This window comes from Rhamphochromis longiceps, linkage group LG15, assembly GCF_057381845.1.
Source record: "Rhamphochromis longiceps isolate RC_006_pf linkage group LG15, R_longiceps_female_GT1.1, whole genome shotgun sequence".
Taxonomy (NCBI): Eukaryota; Metazoa; Chordata; class Actinopteri; order Cichliformes; family Cichlidae; genus Rhamphochromis; species Rhamphochromis longiceps.
This window is the reverse complement of record NC_140571.1, coordinates 42,927,376-42,947,155: the sequence shown is the minus strand read 5'-3', so window position 1 is coordinate 42,947,155 and position 19,780 is coordinate 42,927,376. Positions and strand designations below refer to the sequence as shown.

At 41.6% G+C, this 19,780-nt stretch overlaps 1 protein-coding gene across 12 annotated transcripts in view; it reads left to right on the top strand.

Moving 5' to 3' along the window:
• ptprfa (protein tyrosine phosphatase receptor type Fa) overlaps window positions 1-19,780 on the top strand; it is a 376,185-nt gene that overhangs the window by 346,295 nt on the left and 10,110 nt on the right. For all 12 annotated transcript variants that reach the window (XM_085382136.1, XM_085382135.1, XM_085382137.1 and 9 more), the window contains 6 exons: window positions 5,684-5,807; window positions 5,900-6,075; window positions 9,992-10,111; window positions 12,435-12,589; window positions 16,404-16,689; window positions 18,186-18,364. In XM_085382136.1, the coding sequence (XP_085238262.1) occupies window positions 5,684-5,807; window positions 5,900-6,075; window positions 9,992-10,111; window positions 12,435-12,589; window positions 16,404-16,689; window positions 18,186-18,364 (1,040 nt within the window). The remainder of the gene's footprint in view (window positions 1-5,683; window positions 5,808-5,899; window positions 6,076-9,991; window positions 10,112-12,434; window positions 12,590-16,403; window positions 16,690-18,185; window positions 18,365-19,780) is intronic.

Below are 19,780 nucleotides of genomic sequence, written 5' to 3'. Positions count from 1 at the left end.
CATCCTCAAGGACAATATGCAGACTGAAAAATCCAGGGACTAATAGATGACACGGGAATATCTTTTATAACATCGTGCAGATCAAAGAGTAGAAAACTCATTTCAGTCTGAACCCTGAGCTTCTGGCTTAAAGGCATTAATTATTTTCACATAGATTGACCTCATTATTTGAAACTGGAACCAGTAGAACAGCATGTGACTGAAAGGGAAAGGCAGCCTAACACAGCTCTGTTGAAAGATCTGTTTCATATCTGCTGCCCTCAGCACTGCCATGAAAACTGCCCACGCTGCTGCTCCAGGCCTTTTCCACCTCACAAACACCAGGCGAAACGAATTTCATTTGAGTCCCTTTAAATGTCTCAGTAAAGCATGGCAGTGAACCTGTGTGTACCACAGCCGGGCCTCCCATAGGTGCAACACAGTCAGCATTAAAGCACGTCTGTGTTTTTCTGCTGTGTCAATTATTAAAATGAATTTTTAGGATGGGCAGCTGCTCAGAGTGCATTAGAACTATCTCGGATCACTTGCACAGAAAACATAACACAGGAGGAGATGTTTTATGCCACTGTCAGTAAATCATCTGGGAACTAATCGTATATTAAAAACTGATGTGTCTGTTGATGATGTTATCTAAAATATTTTTGCTGAACTTCCAGTCAATCACAAGTACTGATGCCTGTGCTGCAGTGTGACTGTCACTGCTTCTTTTTTATTTCATTTTCTGGCTTCTGCTGCCTGCACAGCAGGCGGGGTGGTGACAGTGGGGGGGTTGAAACTTTGTTCAAAGATGAACCAAAAGAAACAAACCAAAACCAACACCAGCTGCCTACTGAGCAGGAATGTGTAACCTCTGCAATGCTGTGTGTGTGCACTCAAGATAATCTACACTTAACTACAGCTGAGGTGTTATTAATGAAGCTGTGTTTACATCAGGGCTGCCACGATTTGTCGACTAGTCACGATTACGTCAACTATCAAAATCGTCGACGACTGATTTAATAGTCGACGCGTCGTTTGAAGCTTTGTAAGATCCCAAAAGACGCAGGAATGAGTAGTAGGATTTAAGAGTGTAATAACGGACTGAAACAGAAGATGGCAGCACTGCATGTACAAGGATGCCAGCTGCCGTTAAACCCCGAAGAGGAAGCTGTGTCCCAGAATTCATAGCGCAGCCCAGCTCAGTTTCCAACAATGGCGGCAGCTAGTTAGTTTTAATATTACTCTTATTATTCTTTCTGGGTCACAAAATAAACGTTTAACATATTTTCAGGCGAGAATGTAGCTGTGTAAACCTCAAATATCTGCTCAGTTTATCAGGACACCGCATATTTTCAAAAGCGCTCCGACGTTTTCGGAGATGTCTGTTACCCACTAGCTCGATAGCTAGCCGGGGGCTAGGCTCACTAGAGCCGTGAGAACACCGGACTCCCGGCAAATCGTTTTCAAACCCACCACCGTCTTTCGCTACTCAGGTTAAACATGATATATGAGTCACTTAGATAACTTAAAAATGTTATTGTTTGGCTTTCTTTAGTATTTTATTTGTTCCTGAGTAAATCGGTTTGGCTGAGATTAAAGTTATAATTTTTACACAGCTGAATAAACATCAAGCAGACAGCTGATTATCAGAAGTGTGAGATGCTCGAGAATTTACTCCGGTGTCCTGTTATATTTTAGAAAGCAAGGAGTTTATTAAACTTCACCGAAACAATCTGCAAATTTCATTAAAATGTAATAAACTATCATCTTGTCTTTATTTTTAGTTAGCACAGACCTTAAACACTTAAAGCTGTAAGCTAATGATAGTTATATAAGAGCAGATGCTGCTGGTGCAATAAGCTGTAGTTTTACATTCAATGGATGATGATCTGATTAGTCGACTAATCGCAAAAATAATCGGTGACTAGTCGACTATCAAAATAATCGTTTGTGGCAGCCCTAGTTTACATATGACATCAGTGTATTCAAGCTTTTTTTTAATTTAGTAAAACAGGTTATGGGTTTAGTTTAAAAAAAGCTAAAGTTGAAACACAGAGTAGTAAAAACATCTGATATTACCTCTAATCTGAAAACTAAGAAAAAGAAAACTATGTTGAATGTCTGCAGGAATAAGATATGTTCCTTATACCAGCTGTATAATAAAAACATTACATACAGCAGTGACTAGTCAATCAAAATGTAGCCACGAACTGAAGCTTATCCAGCTGTACCGTCTCTTTTCCTCTAAATGAGACCCTAAATTAGAAAATGAACGTCATGTTATATTTAATAAGACGTGAAACTAGTTCGTGAGATTATAAATGTGTCCGGCAAGTGTTTCCTGAGGTGATGTATCAAATGAGCAGTGGGGTATTTTCACATACAGTAAGGTTTATACTTTAGCCTGCTAGCGTTGCCTCAGACGCTGAGCATTTAGTTGGTCTTTGCTGATGGTCAGCATGGCTGTGTGTTTGTACAATGCACCAACTATGCACACGACCCAGGCAGCATAATTTAGGTGGACTTTAAGAAACTGTAACAGGAATGACTACTAGCGAGTCTCCAGATGTCCGTATCTGTAACAAAGTATAAAGTCTTAAAACATAGTTTTGCAGCTTATTTTTTCAACTTTTTGTGGCCATTGCAATGAATGCAAGTTTAACCCTCCTGCCTTCTTGGGACCTTTTTGTGCCACTGCTATGTGTTAAATGGCTGCCATTTCCACTGTGTTCAGTGGAATATAAGCAAACTTGCCACAGGATAGTTTTTACCTGTCAATGTTAATATTCCAGTGTGAATTCCTTAAATCAGCCTAAAATGGCTGAGCAGCAGAAATCCCCACACCCATCACCCTGGGGACCATTTTCTGCCCATTGACTTCCATTATAAACGCTATTTTTCAACCCCAAATTATCATCATATGATTTTATTTTTTCTTCTTTTCTTGGATGTCAATGAAGACTCAGGGCCTTGAAGTTTTAATTTTTAAATTGCAAAAAAAATGCAAAAAAAATAATGGCAGGTCAAAATGTATGTTGGTGCCAATCTTTGGTCCATCTAAAGGCCTACTTATAATGACAATCACATATTACTTCAACTGGTTTTTTGTGGAAATATTTAGTTTCGTTTTTTGGTTTTTGGGGCTTATAACACAGGGCGCTCATGTAATAACACTGGGATTTGAAGGGTTAAAACAACGAAAATATAATTAAAACTTTACATGAATATTTCAGGGAGAAGTAGTTTTACAAGGTTGGCTAATTTAAAGTGGAATAAAATATGGATATATGGTCTTTTTATGGCGTGGCTGAGAATGGTCCCTAGGGTGATGGGTGTGAGTTTTTTAAAGGATGGCAGGAGGGTTAAAACAGTACCAAAAACACAGGCGACATCAACACTCTAACCAAATGCATGCCTGCAGGAGGAGCGTAAAACTCCCGTAGTAATCTTGGCTGTTTTGTCCACATCTCCCATAATGTCTTTGGTCAGTCTAATCACTTTAGATTTGGAATTTGGTTTTGTAAGTGTTACTTGTGGCTAATGTTTGATGGTTTATGTTGCCAATACCAGTTTTCCTGTACATAGATAGTGTTTAAACCTCTACCGAGGTTAGATTGTTTGAAATGTACTCATTCGTAATCATGAATTTATGTGACTTTAACTCTGACTGAATGACATTCATAGTAGTTTCTTTTTCCATTCAGCTGTAAGCCGCACAAAACATCGCTGAGGGCTGCAATTAGCAAACAAGGCGTACTTGGAAAACCCTGGTTGTAGAAGATGTGAACAAAGAACACATGTATGTTTGAACAACAGTGTGAAATAAAATAGATGTAATGTGTGCCTGTGCCGTTTGGGGGGATTTAGTGTATTAAAGGTAAATCAGTTATAAATTGCAGTCCACTAAATCTGCACACACTGAGTGTGAGCTAACCCTGTCACATGCATGTGCTTCACAGAGGCCTGTTCCTCTCTCTGTGTTTACCTGCTTTGTTTTTTTTGTTTGTAGAAGCGCAGATAGTGATTACGCTGTCATCGCAGTAACTGATCTACATGTAGGCGGAGCACATTAGCAGTAATGTGAGTGGTTTGTCAGTGCAGTGTACTGGAAGCCTTACCTAACAGGCTGTTAAATAAGATGTGCTTTCAACCTGTTTCCCCATTGTCATTATTATCAGTTGTAGAGCGCAGCGCTGAGCAGCTATGCAGCCAGTCAGAAAGAGAAAAAGCAGCAGGATATTAGAGCCCTCGCCACCGATTCATTTTTCCCGTGCATCGGTATCTGTGTGTTTATTTACAAGTGTGTGTGTGAGATTTCTTTTTTTCCAGGTGATGGGAGATAAGCAGTTGGAGCATAAAAGATCAATCAAGAATAACAGTATGCAGAATGCCATTTCAGTTAAACCTGTGCCTGTGCTCACAGCCAGCAATCGATAGAGACTGTTAACAGGCAGTAAACCTGCCTGGTTCATATCAGCTCACGAGTGCAGCAGAGGTAAAGGAGGCAGAACGGCTCGCACGCTAATTGAAAGACTGGCAGGTTCCTCAAGTCCGCCTGTCAAAGTCACTGAACCCCAACTAATAGCCAAACCGGGTGATTAGGCAGCAACTTAAAAACAAATAAAGCTGACACTGGTTTCTTCATCAGGTCAAAATGAACTTTGTTCATTTGATTTGTGTTTCCTCCCACATTAAACTGAGGTTCTTTCCTTTGTTGGGCGACTGCATAAACAAAAAGCCGCTCAGTGGAGTCGTTAAAAACAGTGACTTTCTGCAGAGCTTCTTTAAAACAGCACATGTGGCGTGACCTTGCTCTCTAGTGCCCTTCTTATGTGTTGCTGGAAGTATTTGTGCCTTCTTCATGCACCTGGTTTGACTCAATAAACATCACTTAGTAATCCAATAATTTCCTTTTGACATGATATTTTCTGTTGGCCCAACCATGCATTCAACTACTGTTTCAAATCTATACGTAAATTGTCCAATGAAATTGTTCCGACAAGATGATGTAGCTAAAGGTTGATATCAGGGTAGCAAACATAATGTAGTTACTCACTGACTTCATCCTGCTCAGCTTTGAAATGTCACCTGAAGCAGTGACTCTGCACTACATATTTCAGCAAATTCAATTATGCAGCTTAAGTAGTTGATGAGTCATTCCTGAGCCTCTGATCATTATACTTTTGCATAATTTAGGCTTCAGCAGTAACTTGTTTTGCTGTTCTCCTGTGAGTCTCTGCGTCTCTACCTCTGCTCACAGGTGCTTTTCAGCCGGCTCATATAATACAGCGACCCCATCTCACTAGAGTTTGACTGCTTTCCTGCCTCTGCCTTACTGTTGGTACCGAGAAATAAAATCGAACACAGGTCCTTATCTCTTCACTTTAAATATGATGCAAGTGGTCCCCATCGTTCAGTCTCATATGAGGAAAAAGACATGTCTAAGGCCATTGTCCTAAACCTCACCTCAGTGCTTTCCTTGATTCACCACACACCGAACCAGTAGGTGGGTGGGTGGGTGGATGGATGAGATTTTAGGAGTGGAATGTGGATTCAGGGGCTTAAAGATCAACCAGGTGATGGAGCTGCAGGCTGAAGGAGGGATGATGAATTTATGTCACATATATCGGCCTGCACTCTTCTCTCAAAGAAGAGTAAAGATGCTCTCTCACCCACCTCTCACTCCCAACGCTTGTGTGTCCAGTCTGTTGATCCAGGACAGCAGTTCACCTGGGAGCACTCCAACCTGGAGGTCAACAAGCCAAAGAACCGTTATGCAAATGTTATTGCTTACGACCACTCCAGGGTCATCCTCACACCCGTGGACGGTGAGAAACAAGCAGTAGTCGACCTCCATTTTCTGATCTGCTGCCATTTGTTTTTGTTTGCTCATTATGTCCAACTGTGCTTCTTGCTTAAGGAGTTCCAGGTAGTGACTATATAAATGCCAACTACATTGACGGGTACAGGAAACAGAACGCTTACATCGCTACCCAGGGTCCGCTGCCAGAGACGCTAAGTGACTTCTGGAGGATGGTATGGGAGCAGAGGACGTGCACCATCGTTATGATGACTCGCCTGGAGGAGAAGTCACGGGTGAGCTCCATTCATTTCAGACAGTTTTTTATGGCCTGAACCTAAACATAAAGCTTTTTCTGGCACTTCCTTCAGGGCTATTTTTTGGGGGTTAAAGAAGTTATATACTCTGGGAGAATCTCCTGCGTGGGGCATCTGAAACCAGAACAACCTGAACAACCTCAAAACCAAGCGACCTAGACAAAACCAGATGAATAGAAGCACAAAAAGTGGGAAAGATGTCAAATTTCAAATCTGGAGTGGTGGATAAGAGACAGACAGTGGCTGAGGTTTAGCAGGCTAGACAGCGAGTAAGGAGAGAGGCTGGTGTTAATGGAAATAAAACGTTGTTTTCTGTCTGTTTTACAGCAGTTCCAATCAAAAACACATAATAAACACTAAACACACCTCTGTCTAACATGCAGGGACGCTCTGCTTGTAGCATCCTGTGCACTTTGGCTGTGTATGTTTGCAGACTTGCAGCTCTAATGCAGACAGAGAACAATAAACAATAACAGAACACTAGCAGCCTAGACCCACTGCAGCACAACTAAGAGAGCATGCAGAGTCATGTGATCCAGTCCTAACTATAAACTTTATCTAAAAAGAAAAGTTTTAAGCCTGATCTTAAATGTAGAGAGGCTGTCTCCCAAATCCAGACTGGGAGCATGTATAATGTAAGTGGACCTGGTCCCAGCACATAACCCTGTGATTCCATATATAATATATATGTGGTTCGGTACATAATTACAAAAATAAAGTATATGAAGGAGACTCTCAAAAGAAGATCATTTGTAACCTTCATTCATGCTGTTTCTGTGCTGAGATGAATTCTGAATCGGACTCAAACATTTGTCTGCAGCTGATCAGTTCGGTGTTTGTCAGCTACGTTTTCAAAAACGTTTGAAATAAAAGGAAGGTTATAAATTGGTCTGTGGTTAGCTTACACAGCTGAGTCAAGTAAAGGCTTTTATAAAGTAACGGTTTAATTAGCAGCACCTTAAAAGCCCGTGGACTGTAGCCCATTAAGCAATAGATTCATCATATTTAAAATTTAAAAACAATAATTAATGGGGAAGCTTCTTTGAGCGGTCTTCTAGGAATGGGGTCTGAAAGCCACATTGATGGTTTAGAGGAAGAAATCCTGCTCCTTTTTGAACATGGACGTTATTTGGAGTTGTGGTTGCTCGTTTTCCTTTTGTTTGCTTTGTTCATTTGTCTCTTTTAATTCTATTTTTTTTTTATACTTTTTCAACATGTTCAAAATAAAGATTCAATCAATCAATCAAAACGTTATAATATAAGTAAATATCAGGAGTTATTACAGTTGCTGTACTTGACAGCTGTAAATGTTTTTTCACTAATAGCTGCAGTTTTATTTATGAAGAACTTCATGAAGTTTTTGCCAGTTAAAGTTAAAGGAATATGTCCAGTTGAATTTAGAAAACTACAAACTGCACAAAGTTGCCTGACACGTAAGTGACTGTGTGTGAACCAAGGGTGTCAGACTGCTTTAGTCCTCTGGCATCCATCTATTCACTTTCCTAATTATCTCCTGGAGGCTATCCTGGCTGTTCAGGTGAAATACACTCTGGGCAAGCTGATAGTCCCCATCACATGACTAATGCAGAAAGACAGACAAGCATAGACTCTTGCATGTGACCTATTAAGAATCACCAATGAGCCTGACACCATATCTGTGGACTGTGTGAGGAAGCGGGCAGAGCAAATCTGCACAGCAGCACCTTCAGGAACTTTCTTCCTGTGAGGCAGGAGTGCTTATCAGTGCAATGTTCTGCTACTACAAAAAAGTCTTCAACCATCAAGTTTATGTGTACCATACAAACTTCTGACACGAAGCGACCCCCAAAAAGAGCATCAGTTGCAAAAAAACTAAAAATCCCTGGTCAGTTATTTGTGTTGCTCCTTTTCGAGCTCCATCACTTTGAGATTTGGCTTGAAGAAACATATTGTGCTATAGCTGTATGCCTCTTTTCAGTTCAAGGACGTTTCACATCCACAGCTCCGTATCTCTGCTGGTATGTGGATACAACGTGACACACATTGGGCCTCACTTTAAACTCAGTAACGAAGCACTCGGTCTTCCTCCTCTCCTTCAGCATTGATGTTCATTTTTACTTCCATTGCCTGTTAACTATCGTGCTAGCGTGCAGGTGCAGTGGAGGTGAACCTGTCTTTTATGTAGAGCAAAATGTCTTACAAATAAAGTGGTTTTTGGGTTTGATGAAAATTTCAAAGAGGCATTATTGATTTTGACACAATATGTTGTAGTCATACAAAAACGCATCATCCCAGCTGATGGAGGGAGAGAGGTGGTGGCTTGCTGCAACCCATAATTTGAGAATATCAGAGCACAGTTGATATATTTTCTATTATTTTGCTCCATTGCTGTCTGGATGAAATTCATTGATTCTCTCACAATGGAAAATACATTACAAACAGGAGAATATAAGACAGGAGGCTGGAAGAGGATTGTCGATCCTCTGATTTACTGCTCTGAACGTAGCTCACTCGCAGTACTGATGAGCTTGGCTCAGCAGCAGCACGCCGCCTGTGGAATCACATGGCAGGTAGCAGGGTGGAAACGGCGTTCATGTGAGTAATGATGTGAAACCCTCATTCTCACTGTTAATAACTCCACAACCACAGGGCAGAGCTGAGTGCCACAGCACTGTGCCATTACTATTTGTGACAGTGGCCATCAGCCCTCTGCCAGAGCCAATAACAGCCTCTGTGGTTCAACCAGAGGCGCAGCAAATATTAGATGCTCTCTAACCTGAGAGCAGAGGTGACAACCTGTCTGTCCACACTTCCTGCTAATGTGCATGGCCCACAATCAAATGAACACATCCTGCCATTATTTACAGACTATACAATCAGAGGCTGCCATTAGACACACCAACAAGTTTCTCTTATTAGTTATTACATGCAGCTTCCTTGGCAATAATCATTTGGGGGCCATGTGAAGTAAATCATCCTGCAAGCTTGGGGTTGTGAGGGTCTAAGATTATGATTATGGTCTAATCTTGTGTAATGTAATCACTGAGTCCTTTTCCAAATCCATTTTCATATAGGAATGAATATATCAGGAGAATCAGGTGAGAGCATTGTTGAGTTCTCCATCCTTACATGTAGCATGCATAAGGACTTATTTTACTACTTTCTGTAGAAGCTGTTTCCACACAGGCATCACAGCCCTGAGCTTTTTCGTGATTATCTGATGGAGGAACATTAGAGAATCTAAATATCCATCACACCGGGCTGTTTCCTGATGTGTAGGAAAAAACAAATCTGGCTTTCACCCGACCCAACTCTCCCGATATTGCCGGTAGTTCATGTGATAAAAAAGGTATCCCAATGGCATGTATGTCTGGGCCTAATCTAGTCTACTTATGGTACTTTTAGCTTTGATATAGCCCTGGTAAATGTGCTGTGCCCCAAATACCACAAGTTCCACCGTCTACAGTGGAACGTAGTTGAGGAAGCCAAACTTACCCTGAGTCAATACCATTCGTTTAGACCAACGGTGGCCAAAAACACTGCAAATAAGGGCCACATTTCAGGTGTCCAGGTCACAGGCCAGCAATCTCAGAAGAGATGCCCAGACCTCCCTCTCCCCAGCCCCCTCTTTCAGCTCTTCCAGAGGGATACCAAGGTATTACCTGAGACCAGACACCTTTAGAAAGGTGCTTGTTTCAGTCATGTGCATATATGATCCTGTTCTTTCAGTCACTGTCTACAGCTTGAGGCCAAAGGTAAGGTCATCTCCAGCTCTCTCTTTTCACCAGCTGAGTCCAGCACAGCAGTCACATCACTGCAGATACTGCACCAACCAATCTCTCTATCAACACCTACTCCACTTCCAACACCACTGGTTGTAGAGCTAAATAGTCCTTTACGTTGTCTCTGTTTGTAGGTGAAATGTGACCAGTATTGGCCCAGTCGAGGCACGGAGACGTACGGGATGATTCAAGTGACCATGTTGGACACGCTGGAGCTGGCTACGTACAGTGTGAGAACGTTTGCCCTCTATAAGGTAAGACCACCATGTTGCTGTTGATTCATTTAGTTACACAGATCACCAGGAGCAACTCAGGGTTCAGTATCTGGTACAAGGATACTTTGACTTGCAGATCAGGGATCAAACCTCTGACTTTCCAATTAGTAGACGACCAGTTCTGTCTACTGAGCCCACAGCTGCACAAGCGACCTCCCATCCAAACACTAACCAGGACCAACCCAGCTTAGCTTCCAAGCTCAGACAAGACTGGGTGTGCTCAGGGTGGTATGGCTGGAAGCCAGCGTCACATCTTAGTCCACTGGACTGTTTGAAAATTGCTTAAAAGTTAGAATCTTCTGTTGTTGAGATTAAGCTTCGTTAGCATACGGCTTAACTGTAACCTATCTCTAAATTTATGCTATGCAGTTTGGCAACCGCCTGGTGGAGGTTAAATCACATCAGTCACTATTTTTCACTAACAGTAGACCCAGACATATAAAAAATACGTAGAAAAATTAAACACCAATACTAATAAACTAAGTATCTGTATTTTCACCCTGTATATTCAGTTTACTTTCAGCAAACAAAGGAGTGTCATTTTTTATCCGCTTGTTAAGTTTCGCTTCATCAGTCGTTTCCAGATCCTTCATTGTTCAAAAGCAAATAAAAACTGAAGCATAACAAAGAACGAAAACAAGTCCAAATTCTTTCAATTTCAGTAAAATGATCTGAGACTGCTTCATACATCCGAGGAAAAATGGAAACAGGATCATAATTTAATCACTTAACAAACAGATTGCTGAACTCTCGCAATTGCAAATCACAAAATGTCTTTAGCTCATGGACCTAATTCTGCTCACCAGTGTGCAAGTATTATAAACTAGTGTTTCCCACAGAACCTTTTTTCTCTGATAATCCAAAAGCCACATACTTTTTTATAAGGAACTGACAAAGGAGTCATTGGGATGCTAAAGACATGCTACCTTCTGGGTTGGCCTACAAAAAAGGTCATCCCTGCAGCACTCCGTGCTGATTAAGGCTTCCGCAGCTTTAAAAGGATAGAAAATATTCTTTCTTGTCTAGAAAGTACTTAAGAGTCTAAGCCAGGGGTGTCCAAACCTTTTTCACTGAGGGCCACATACATAAAAATATAGGAGGGGCGGGGCCACTTACTAGAAATTAGGTATATAACCTTAACTTTACTGTATTACTCTGTGTGTTAACAAGAAAAATGCAGATAAGAAAGTGGTGCAAAAGCAGGGTAGTGACAGAATTGATGCGCATCATTGATATTTGAAGCATGTGTATCTGCACATGCATGCTTATTAACACACGGGTACTGTGGAATATATTTTTAAAGCGCTCGTGCTCTCGTCCACTCCCTGCAGAAAGTTGCAGTTTAATGTTGGCTGACGAGTCTTCAGTGAGTCGCACGACTGGATTTCTGGACACGCTGACGTTGTTGAAGTTCTGCACTTTTTCGGACACATTATTTCGGTGACTTTAACGAGGCCGTGTTACATGGTTTCCATGTTTGATGAGGTCTCCATCTGAAAAAGGCTCGCCATGTCTCGCGATGAGTTGGGCGACCTCATAGCTCGCTATTGGAGCCTTTTCCTGGACAATTTGAGCACGAAATAAATACTGCTGCTGACCCTGCAGGAGAGTTACTTTCTGCTCTGGCTCAGCACCAGTGTCGGATGCACAGGCCTGATGTTTGGTTTCATAATGACGTCGTACATTATCCTCTTTCATAACTACCACAGTCTCAGCGCAGATCAAACAGACACTGTTCCCCTTGAGTTCTTTGAAGAAATCTTCACTCTCCCACCGTGTCTGAAATTTTCTGCACTCACTTTCTACTTTTCGCTTCTTTGGTTCTGCCCTGTTTAGTAACTTGGGGGTAAATTTCTTCTGTGATGTCCTTTTTGGTGGAGCAACTGCCTTGATCAACAGTAGCTCCCCCTGGTGTTAAAACTAAGAAGTGCAATACACTCAAGTGCGGCTATTCTATTTATGAAATTACTTGCGGGCCAATTAAAAATGGACCGCGAGCTTGGACACCCCTGGTCTAAGCAGATTGTGGCCTTGGTGCCTGAATTGGGGAAAAAAAATGTGTTGTGCCTGATATTATGTTTGTCACTGATAAAACTATGAAAACGTCATCATACACCAAGGACACTTTGTGTGCTTCTGAGTGCAGCTCAGAGTGCATTTGTGATGCACAAATAATAAGAAGTTCTTGCATTAATCATTCAGATAATCGAATTTATGCCAGTGAATCTTTTAGCCTCATAATCACATTAGTGTGTTGGGGTCTGTTTTTATGAGTGACAAACTTGAGTAAATGTGTCAACAGAATGGCTCCAGTGAAAAAAGAGAAGTTCGACAGTTCCAGTTTCTGGCTTGGCCGGACCATGGAGTCCCTGAGTATCCGACCCCAACACTGGCCTTTCTACGCAGAATCAAGTCCTGCAATCCTCAAGATGCCGGACCCATGGTGGTTCACTGCAGGTAGACCTTATCTTACATTAACACAAATACTGCAGCATGCTCAAAAACTATTGTTTCAGATCATGTGACATTGCTGGAAACCATCTTCGTGTATGCAACTCTCAAACCAGTAACCAGCCCCCTTTAAGGGACATGCACGCTCTTGCATCTTGGAAGGTTTTCACAGCTACTCTGTGTGATATTGATTTATTATACTTATTTGCTTTGCCTGTTTTCTGTCTCCATCTGTTGATCTGTATTGTTTAGTAATTCATTCATTTATTTATTCAAGTCTTGTGTGAGAACGTTGTAGCTGAAGTCTGATAATATCCTAAATTTCTAATATTTTTTAACTTCGTCTCAGGCTAACATTGATCTTGTTACAAAACCAGCTCAACCTTTTTCACAGCTACGGCGCAATCATTTTAGAACGAAGATAAAAGTGAGCTTTAAACACTGTTGGTACGTCCGTGCCTGACATTTGCATTTGTGCAATTTATTTCTCTATGAACACAAATGCAAATACACCAAAGTGCTAGAGGTGAATCAGGCAGACAGAGATGCAGCCTCTCACAGAAGCCTTTTCACCCCAATTTCCAGTGTAAACATTAATCTGCCTTTAGACATGCTTGGACAATAAGTCGCAACCTAGTTTGTTCAAAGCATACTAACACAGCTAACCCATCAAAGAAAATGTGTTGTGCCGAAAGAAAACAGAAATCCTTCAAAGTGTTTTCGTACGCTGCACACAGCACACTCATGTTTACCAACCCAGCTGATCTGGGGAGCTTTAAACCAGACTTATCAAAGGAACAACAGGGGCAAGGATCTGAAAAGCCAGTCCAGTTTTCTGTAGGCAGCGTGCTCCCTCCCTGCTGTCTGAAGGACCTTCACACCACTTCTTCTGTGAAGAAGTGGGATCAGTGATTTCAAAGTGTAGCACTGAAATACTTCAGTATCTAAAGCTCATACTGCATTTAGTCTCCAACCTGTAATAAAGAAAAAGCAAAGCAAACGGAGGAAACTGGAGAAAAACAACTACTGTGCATATTTTACTCTACGCCCTAATGTGGCAGTGTGTTATTCATCATGGTCTCATGTGTTCACATACAACATGGTTTATAATTGAAATCCATTGATCTGTTTACAAGAATGAGTTAAGTTGGTCAAATGAACAGAAATGTATTTGATTCTGTAAATCAGAATACTGTACAGCCTTCCTGTTACAAAAGAATCGCCAACAACGCATTATTTCACTTTACAAAAAATGTCGTTTATTTGTCTTTAAATGGAGGGAACAGAGTCCCTTATGCTGGATGGATGTCACTTCCTGTTTCTGCTGTCATATAGTGCAGGAAAAGGGACCCAAATGCAGGACTCAGAAGCAGGCAGGGGTAAAACAGAAAAACACATTTATTAGGTTCATGCACAGAACCAAAAATAGTAAGTCCACTGGGGAAAGACGAAATACACAAACAAGCCACACAGGGAGGGTAGATAAATGCTAAGACATGGATAAAGGGGGACGGCTTGATTATAGATTTACACATGAGATAATCATGGATAATTGAACACAGGACAGGAGAAGTAAAACTATCAGAAAGACAAAATAAATAAATAGCCAAAAGAAGGACTATTAAATAAACAAACATCACACTACAACATAACATACAGTGAGGAAACACTGAGGGTGATAAGAATGGAATAAACCAAAATCACAAACAAACAAAACAAGCCAGTCCGTGAGTATCAGAGTCCAAACTATGAATACTAAAGTACAGAAAGACCCAAACACAAAGCTAAGCCTGCAAAGTAAGGACTCAGACACCAGCAAAACACACAGACTCTAACATCTATACTTCTCCACCAGATTTATATGGCACCAAATCAGAACAACGGCTGCCTAAAGGTGCTTCATGTGACAATAATGCAGAGAAAAGCCTGACAAGCAGATGATTCCCTGTGAGCAAGCACTTGGCAACAGTGGGAAGGAGAAACTCCCGTTTCACAGGAAGAAGCCTGCGGCAGGACCGGCGTCAGGGAGGGGCGGGGCCATCTGCTGCATTGGGAGGAAAAAATAATAATATCGTTTATACGCTTTTCTTTGTCCTGGAAATGTTTCCGCTTTTATGCGGCTCTTGGCCAGCAGAACTCTTTCTTCTTCATTAGTCTGCTCTCAGCGAAGGTTCGTTTTAATGTCACGACATGCTGAACGCATGAACGAACTGTTCCCTCGTGATTTCATTCTCCTCTGCCGTCCTTTCAAAGTCAGCTTAAAATTCAAAACGGACACTGCTGAAGGTCGTGTAGAAACAGGAAGTGACATATAGCTGTCGTCAGGGACTCCCATGTGCCGCGGCAGCTTTTGGATGTTTGTTTCCTCCGTTTTTTATCAACCTGCATAAAACACCAGTTACAACATAAAAGGTACAATCTTAAAATGTATGGTTTCATTTTGCACTCTCACCTTATATTAACTGTTCAGGAACTTTCATTATTTTGTATTTAACAGTCAATAAAATTAAAAAATACAGAAACTGCTTTTTTATCATTTTAATAATCAGATACAATAATGTTCTACAAACAAGTTAATAACTACTACACTTTATTATGTTTGTTAATTTTGTTAACTAACAATTTATAATTAAATAACAGTGATTAAAAAAAATACCCATTTATTAACATTAAGGATGGAAATTGTTCTAAGGCGAGCAGGAAATAGATTTTTCTTCTTTTTTCTGCATCTCAAATGACTGGTCTGCTTATACTGTACAAATTTAGACACAAAAAGCAAATATATTTCTTCCTTATGGAACAGATATTACATTTCCATAAAGTCAGAGAACCGTATCTGGCTTTTCCATTTCCAATTCTGCAGCACAAATCCAGAATTCATATATTCCCATAAGGGGATGTTAGATATAAACTGCAGGTATTTTTATTTATAACACAATAAGTACATGAGCACGTATGCAGAGGTCCTGAGCTGCACTTTAAAACCCACAGTCATCCTGTAACCCTGACATCCTGCAGTGCTCACGGTGCAATCTGTGGGCCTCGTCGTCCACAGCACAACATTGTAGATGGAACCAAATAATGGCAAATAATACAATGATATACTCTGAAAGCTCTTGTCCTGTTTATATGTTCAAAACAATACATTTTTGGATATGGACTGTTCTTCAAATGGCTCACAGCAGTTTGGTCCATTCACTAAAATCAAGGTTGTAGAGTAATCGCTTTACTTCTGCCACACAATAGAATAAAACAAGTTTCCATATCGGACTGCAGTTTAATGTGAGCTTTAAGTGCAGGTGCCACGAATAAGTCTTTGAACCAAAGACAATAACCATCTATAATTTCCTTCATGTGTAGGTCAATAAGAAAGACCAAGAACGGCCTTGTAAAAGAAGATTTTACTGATGCTTGTGTCTCCAGAAGGACAAAGCAGCCTATCCAAGCCGAGCAATATTCAATGAGGTGTAGAGACTCTAAGGTCCATCGTGAATCTCTGTGCACCATGACAGACAAATCCAGAACGTGTAAGCGTTGTGAGCAAGCAGGCATATAAACGAAATCACCCTGATCAACCAATGACATAAAAGTGGAATCAATGAGCCCCTCCTTGCCTCCATAATGTTAAAGGCCAGCCTCGTCTCTCAGTGAATCTTTATGGAGGGACGAGGACCCATTTGTAACTGGTTTGGACTGGTATTCATGAGGATTTCGATGCTGTTCCCGGCCCGTGGAAATGTTACAGTGGTCAGGGGAAAGATGTAAAGCGCTCAGGGATCTCTGGTCTGACGCCTGTGTTTCCTCTCTGTGCTCCCATCAGTGCCGGTGTGGGCCGGACGGGCTGCTTTATTGTGATTGACGCCATGTTGGAGAGGATGAAACACGAGAAGTCGGTGGACATATACGGTCATGTGACGTGCATGCGAGCTCAAAGGAACTACATGGTGCAGACAGAGGATCAGTACATATTCGTCCACGAGGCCCTGCTGGAAGCTGCAGTCTGTGGCAACACAGAAGTCCCTGCCCGCAACCTGTACGCCCACATCCAGAAGCTCACCGAGGTGCCCGCTGGAGAGGCGGTGACAGCTATGGAACTGGAGTTTAAGGTGAGCAGATCTGGACTTTACGATTGTACGGCTTTGGGCACTCAGTATATTTAAGGAAGCACTTTAAACACATACAGTAACTGCCTCGACTGTGCTTGGATTCAATGACAGACACTTTAAGTCATGGAAAAAGATGAGAGAGCAGCTGCACCTTTAGTTTCTTACAGGCTTTTCAGGATCATCACTGAGGAGAAGGTGATAGGAGTCCAACCCAAACGCCTTCTGTTGGGATTTTTCACTCTGTTGTGCAAACTCACTGCATTTCTGTCCGCTAGTAAACTAGAGGTCATTCCATAACAATGTACAGTACACACACTGTGTGTTACCATGTTTCAGTGCAAATTAAGAATAAAAGAAATGAGCTTTAAATGACTGCAGTGCTAGTAGTAGTCTCAGAGTCAGATTCACTACATGTAAACACTTTAATGCATCTAGAGAAAAATATTAAACAGGTTTTGGGGATGGGTGGATGGATCATTGACACAACCATGCCATGAGGGTAAAAGCATTTTTTGTTTATTTAAATTGGAGTCCCTTGGAATACGGGGATCTGCAAGACTCATATCCATCCAGCCTACTTTAGGTAGATTTTAAATCATAAAGTCAGAATCAGTTACTACAACATTGCAGTCAGTAAAAGTATAGCTATCATGGCCTGGTTTGTACAGTCTCTCCAAATTCATGTAAATGTAATACTCAAGTGCAAGCAAAGGCAGAAGGAAGATTTTCCTTCTTCTCAGAGGAGACGTTGTTAAAGCTTAACTTCTGAGCTCCTGATGAGGCTGGAGTAGAGGGAGCTGCAGAGGGAGAGCAAGAGCCAGGAAAACCGGGAGATAAGGTCATCCCAGGTTAGATAGTTTTATACGGGATGATCTGCAGCAATCCACTGTCTTCAACTGCTTTAGCAAAAGTGCAGTGGCTTAAGCAGCTTCTGTCCTGCAGCAGGGGGAATGCCCAGCATTCAGTATTATGCTGCTTTTTAATGCAAGCAGGGTGGCTGTAAATCTAAACAGAGCATGATTAGGTTTTGATCCTCAGTTCACTGCACTTGCACTTGCAGTGCAGAGGTCTCAAGTTGGTGCCTGTCAGTAAAGAAACACCTCCTCCCCACCGAAACTGAAAAGAAAAATTTGAGAATGAAATCATTCACGCAGCTAGGTTTGCATCCAAACATCTTATTTCTCTGGTTTGATCTGCATTGTCACAGGCCTGTCGGCTCACACTAAATGTTTCAGGATTTGTTTTGACTTTTCAGCATCTTCAGGATGAGCTTCAACACACAACAGTATCCGACATTCATTTGAAGTCAGAGAAAAAAAGGATCGTCTCAAAGTGCATCATTCTCGTGCATCAGTGCGAACGTTAGCTCCTCGTGCCCTTTAACAACCTTGCTCACGCGCCACACTGGATTAGCACTATAAAGACCAGAGGCAGATGATAGACAGTGGATGCTGCCGTGTAGCTGCAATCACCTGTCCTTTCTTCTGTCTCTGCAGAAACTGGCCAACTCTAAAGCACATACCTCAAGATTCATCAGTGCCAACCTGCCGTGCAACAAATTCAAGAACCGCCTGGTGAACATCATGCCTTTCGAGTCTACTCGCGTCTGCCTGCAGCCGATCAGAGGGGTGGAGGGCTCTGACTACATCAATGCCAGCTTCATCGACGGGTACAGGTGAGCCCACAGAAATCCCTTCACAGAAATGAGTAGTGCGGCGCATTTCTGCTCAGCTGCTCCACCTCTAATGAGCCGGGGGTTGGACCTTCTCTGTGGCAGCTGACAGCATTAAATTACAGGCTGACATGGAGTCCGGTGTTTCACCGCCTCACATCCCTTTGTTGTGTCAGTTGTCAAAACAAATTGGTTTTCTTGACAGGCCTGTTCATTCTCCCACTTTTTCCACCTCTTGTGAATGGATAGGCTGTTTGAGATCAGTGACATGTCAGAGAAATGAACTGATTACACCAACAGCTCCACGACGCGACTGCCGTCTGTGTCCATGTTCTGTCTTTGGACATGAAGAAATCTTGAGGGTTTTCTACCTTTATAGAAGGGAAATGAACTGAGGAGACACTCAGCTTAATGCCTGTGTGATCATAGCTCAGTATGAAGGCCAGAAATCTGATCAGTCCTTTTCTTATTTCTATCAACATTTATGTGCAAAAACATAATTATTGTCTTCTTGGATCAAGGAAACACTGACATTGCAATAAAACATAGTAAAGTAGAGACATGCATGAATTTGAGATTCAAAGTAACGCTGATTTGAAGAACATGCAGTCTATATGCTTCATATTACTTATTCCTGTAGTCTGCATTTGGAGCTCTACGATGTAGCACGATGCCCAAAAGATCATGTGACAACACGAGTCATGATCGTCTCCACAGCTTTAGCCAGAACTCGTATGATCGCATGATGATATGGTTCAGGATATACAAAGTTGGTCACTTGAGCTTTGGGCTAAAATTCAACTCACAAACTTTCATGTTGTTGCTCAGATTTTATTCTGAAAGTTATGACGGCGAGTGATGATTCTCAGTCTGCTAACATTGTCTTCTGTTTACAGTAAGCTTACAGCTGCGAGATGCATCACTGAGCACTATCACAGTCCGTCACCTCCCCTTACTTCAGGTGTAGAAAGCATGTTTAGACAGTGCTGTTTATTTATAAGCACAGATGAATATTAAATTCTTTGAAATGGCCAGCAGGTCGTCGGCTGCAAAAAACAACTTGTGTTTGTATAGATTTCAGCTGGAAAATGACTCCAAAGTTATTGATGAGTGCCCTCAATGCACGGCCTTGGTAAACAGTTACCAAACTGAATACAACATGATGTTTATTTTCTAACATCTCTTCCCCAATCTTTGTCCAGAAACACGATAAACAGAGTGACTCTGACATTAGCCTAGCAGCATAAAGTGTCCCTCAGACTCTTAGTCACATTCAGCCCAACACGTCACAATGTGATTTCATAAACAGTACACATGTCTCTCACAACATTAGCACCGATATTGTCACACATCACGTTAATCACGGGCTCTTTTATGAAAAGACTTATTGAAAGTTTTCTAGCGCACTTTCACAGAAAG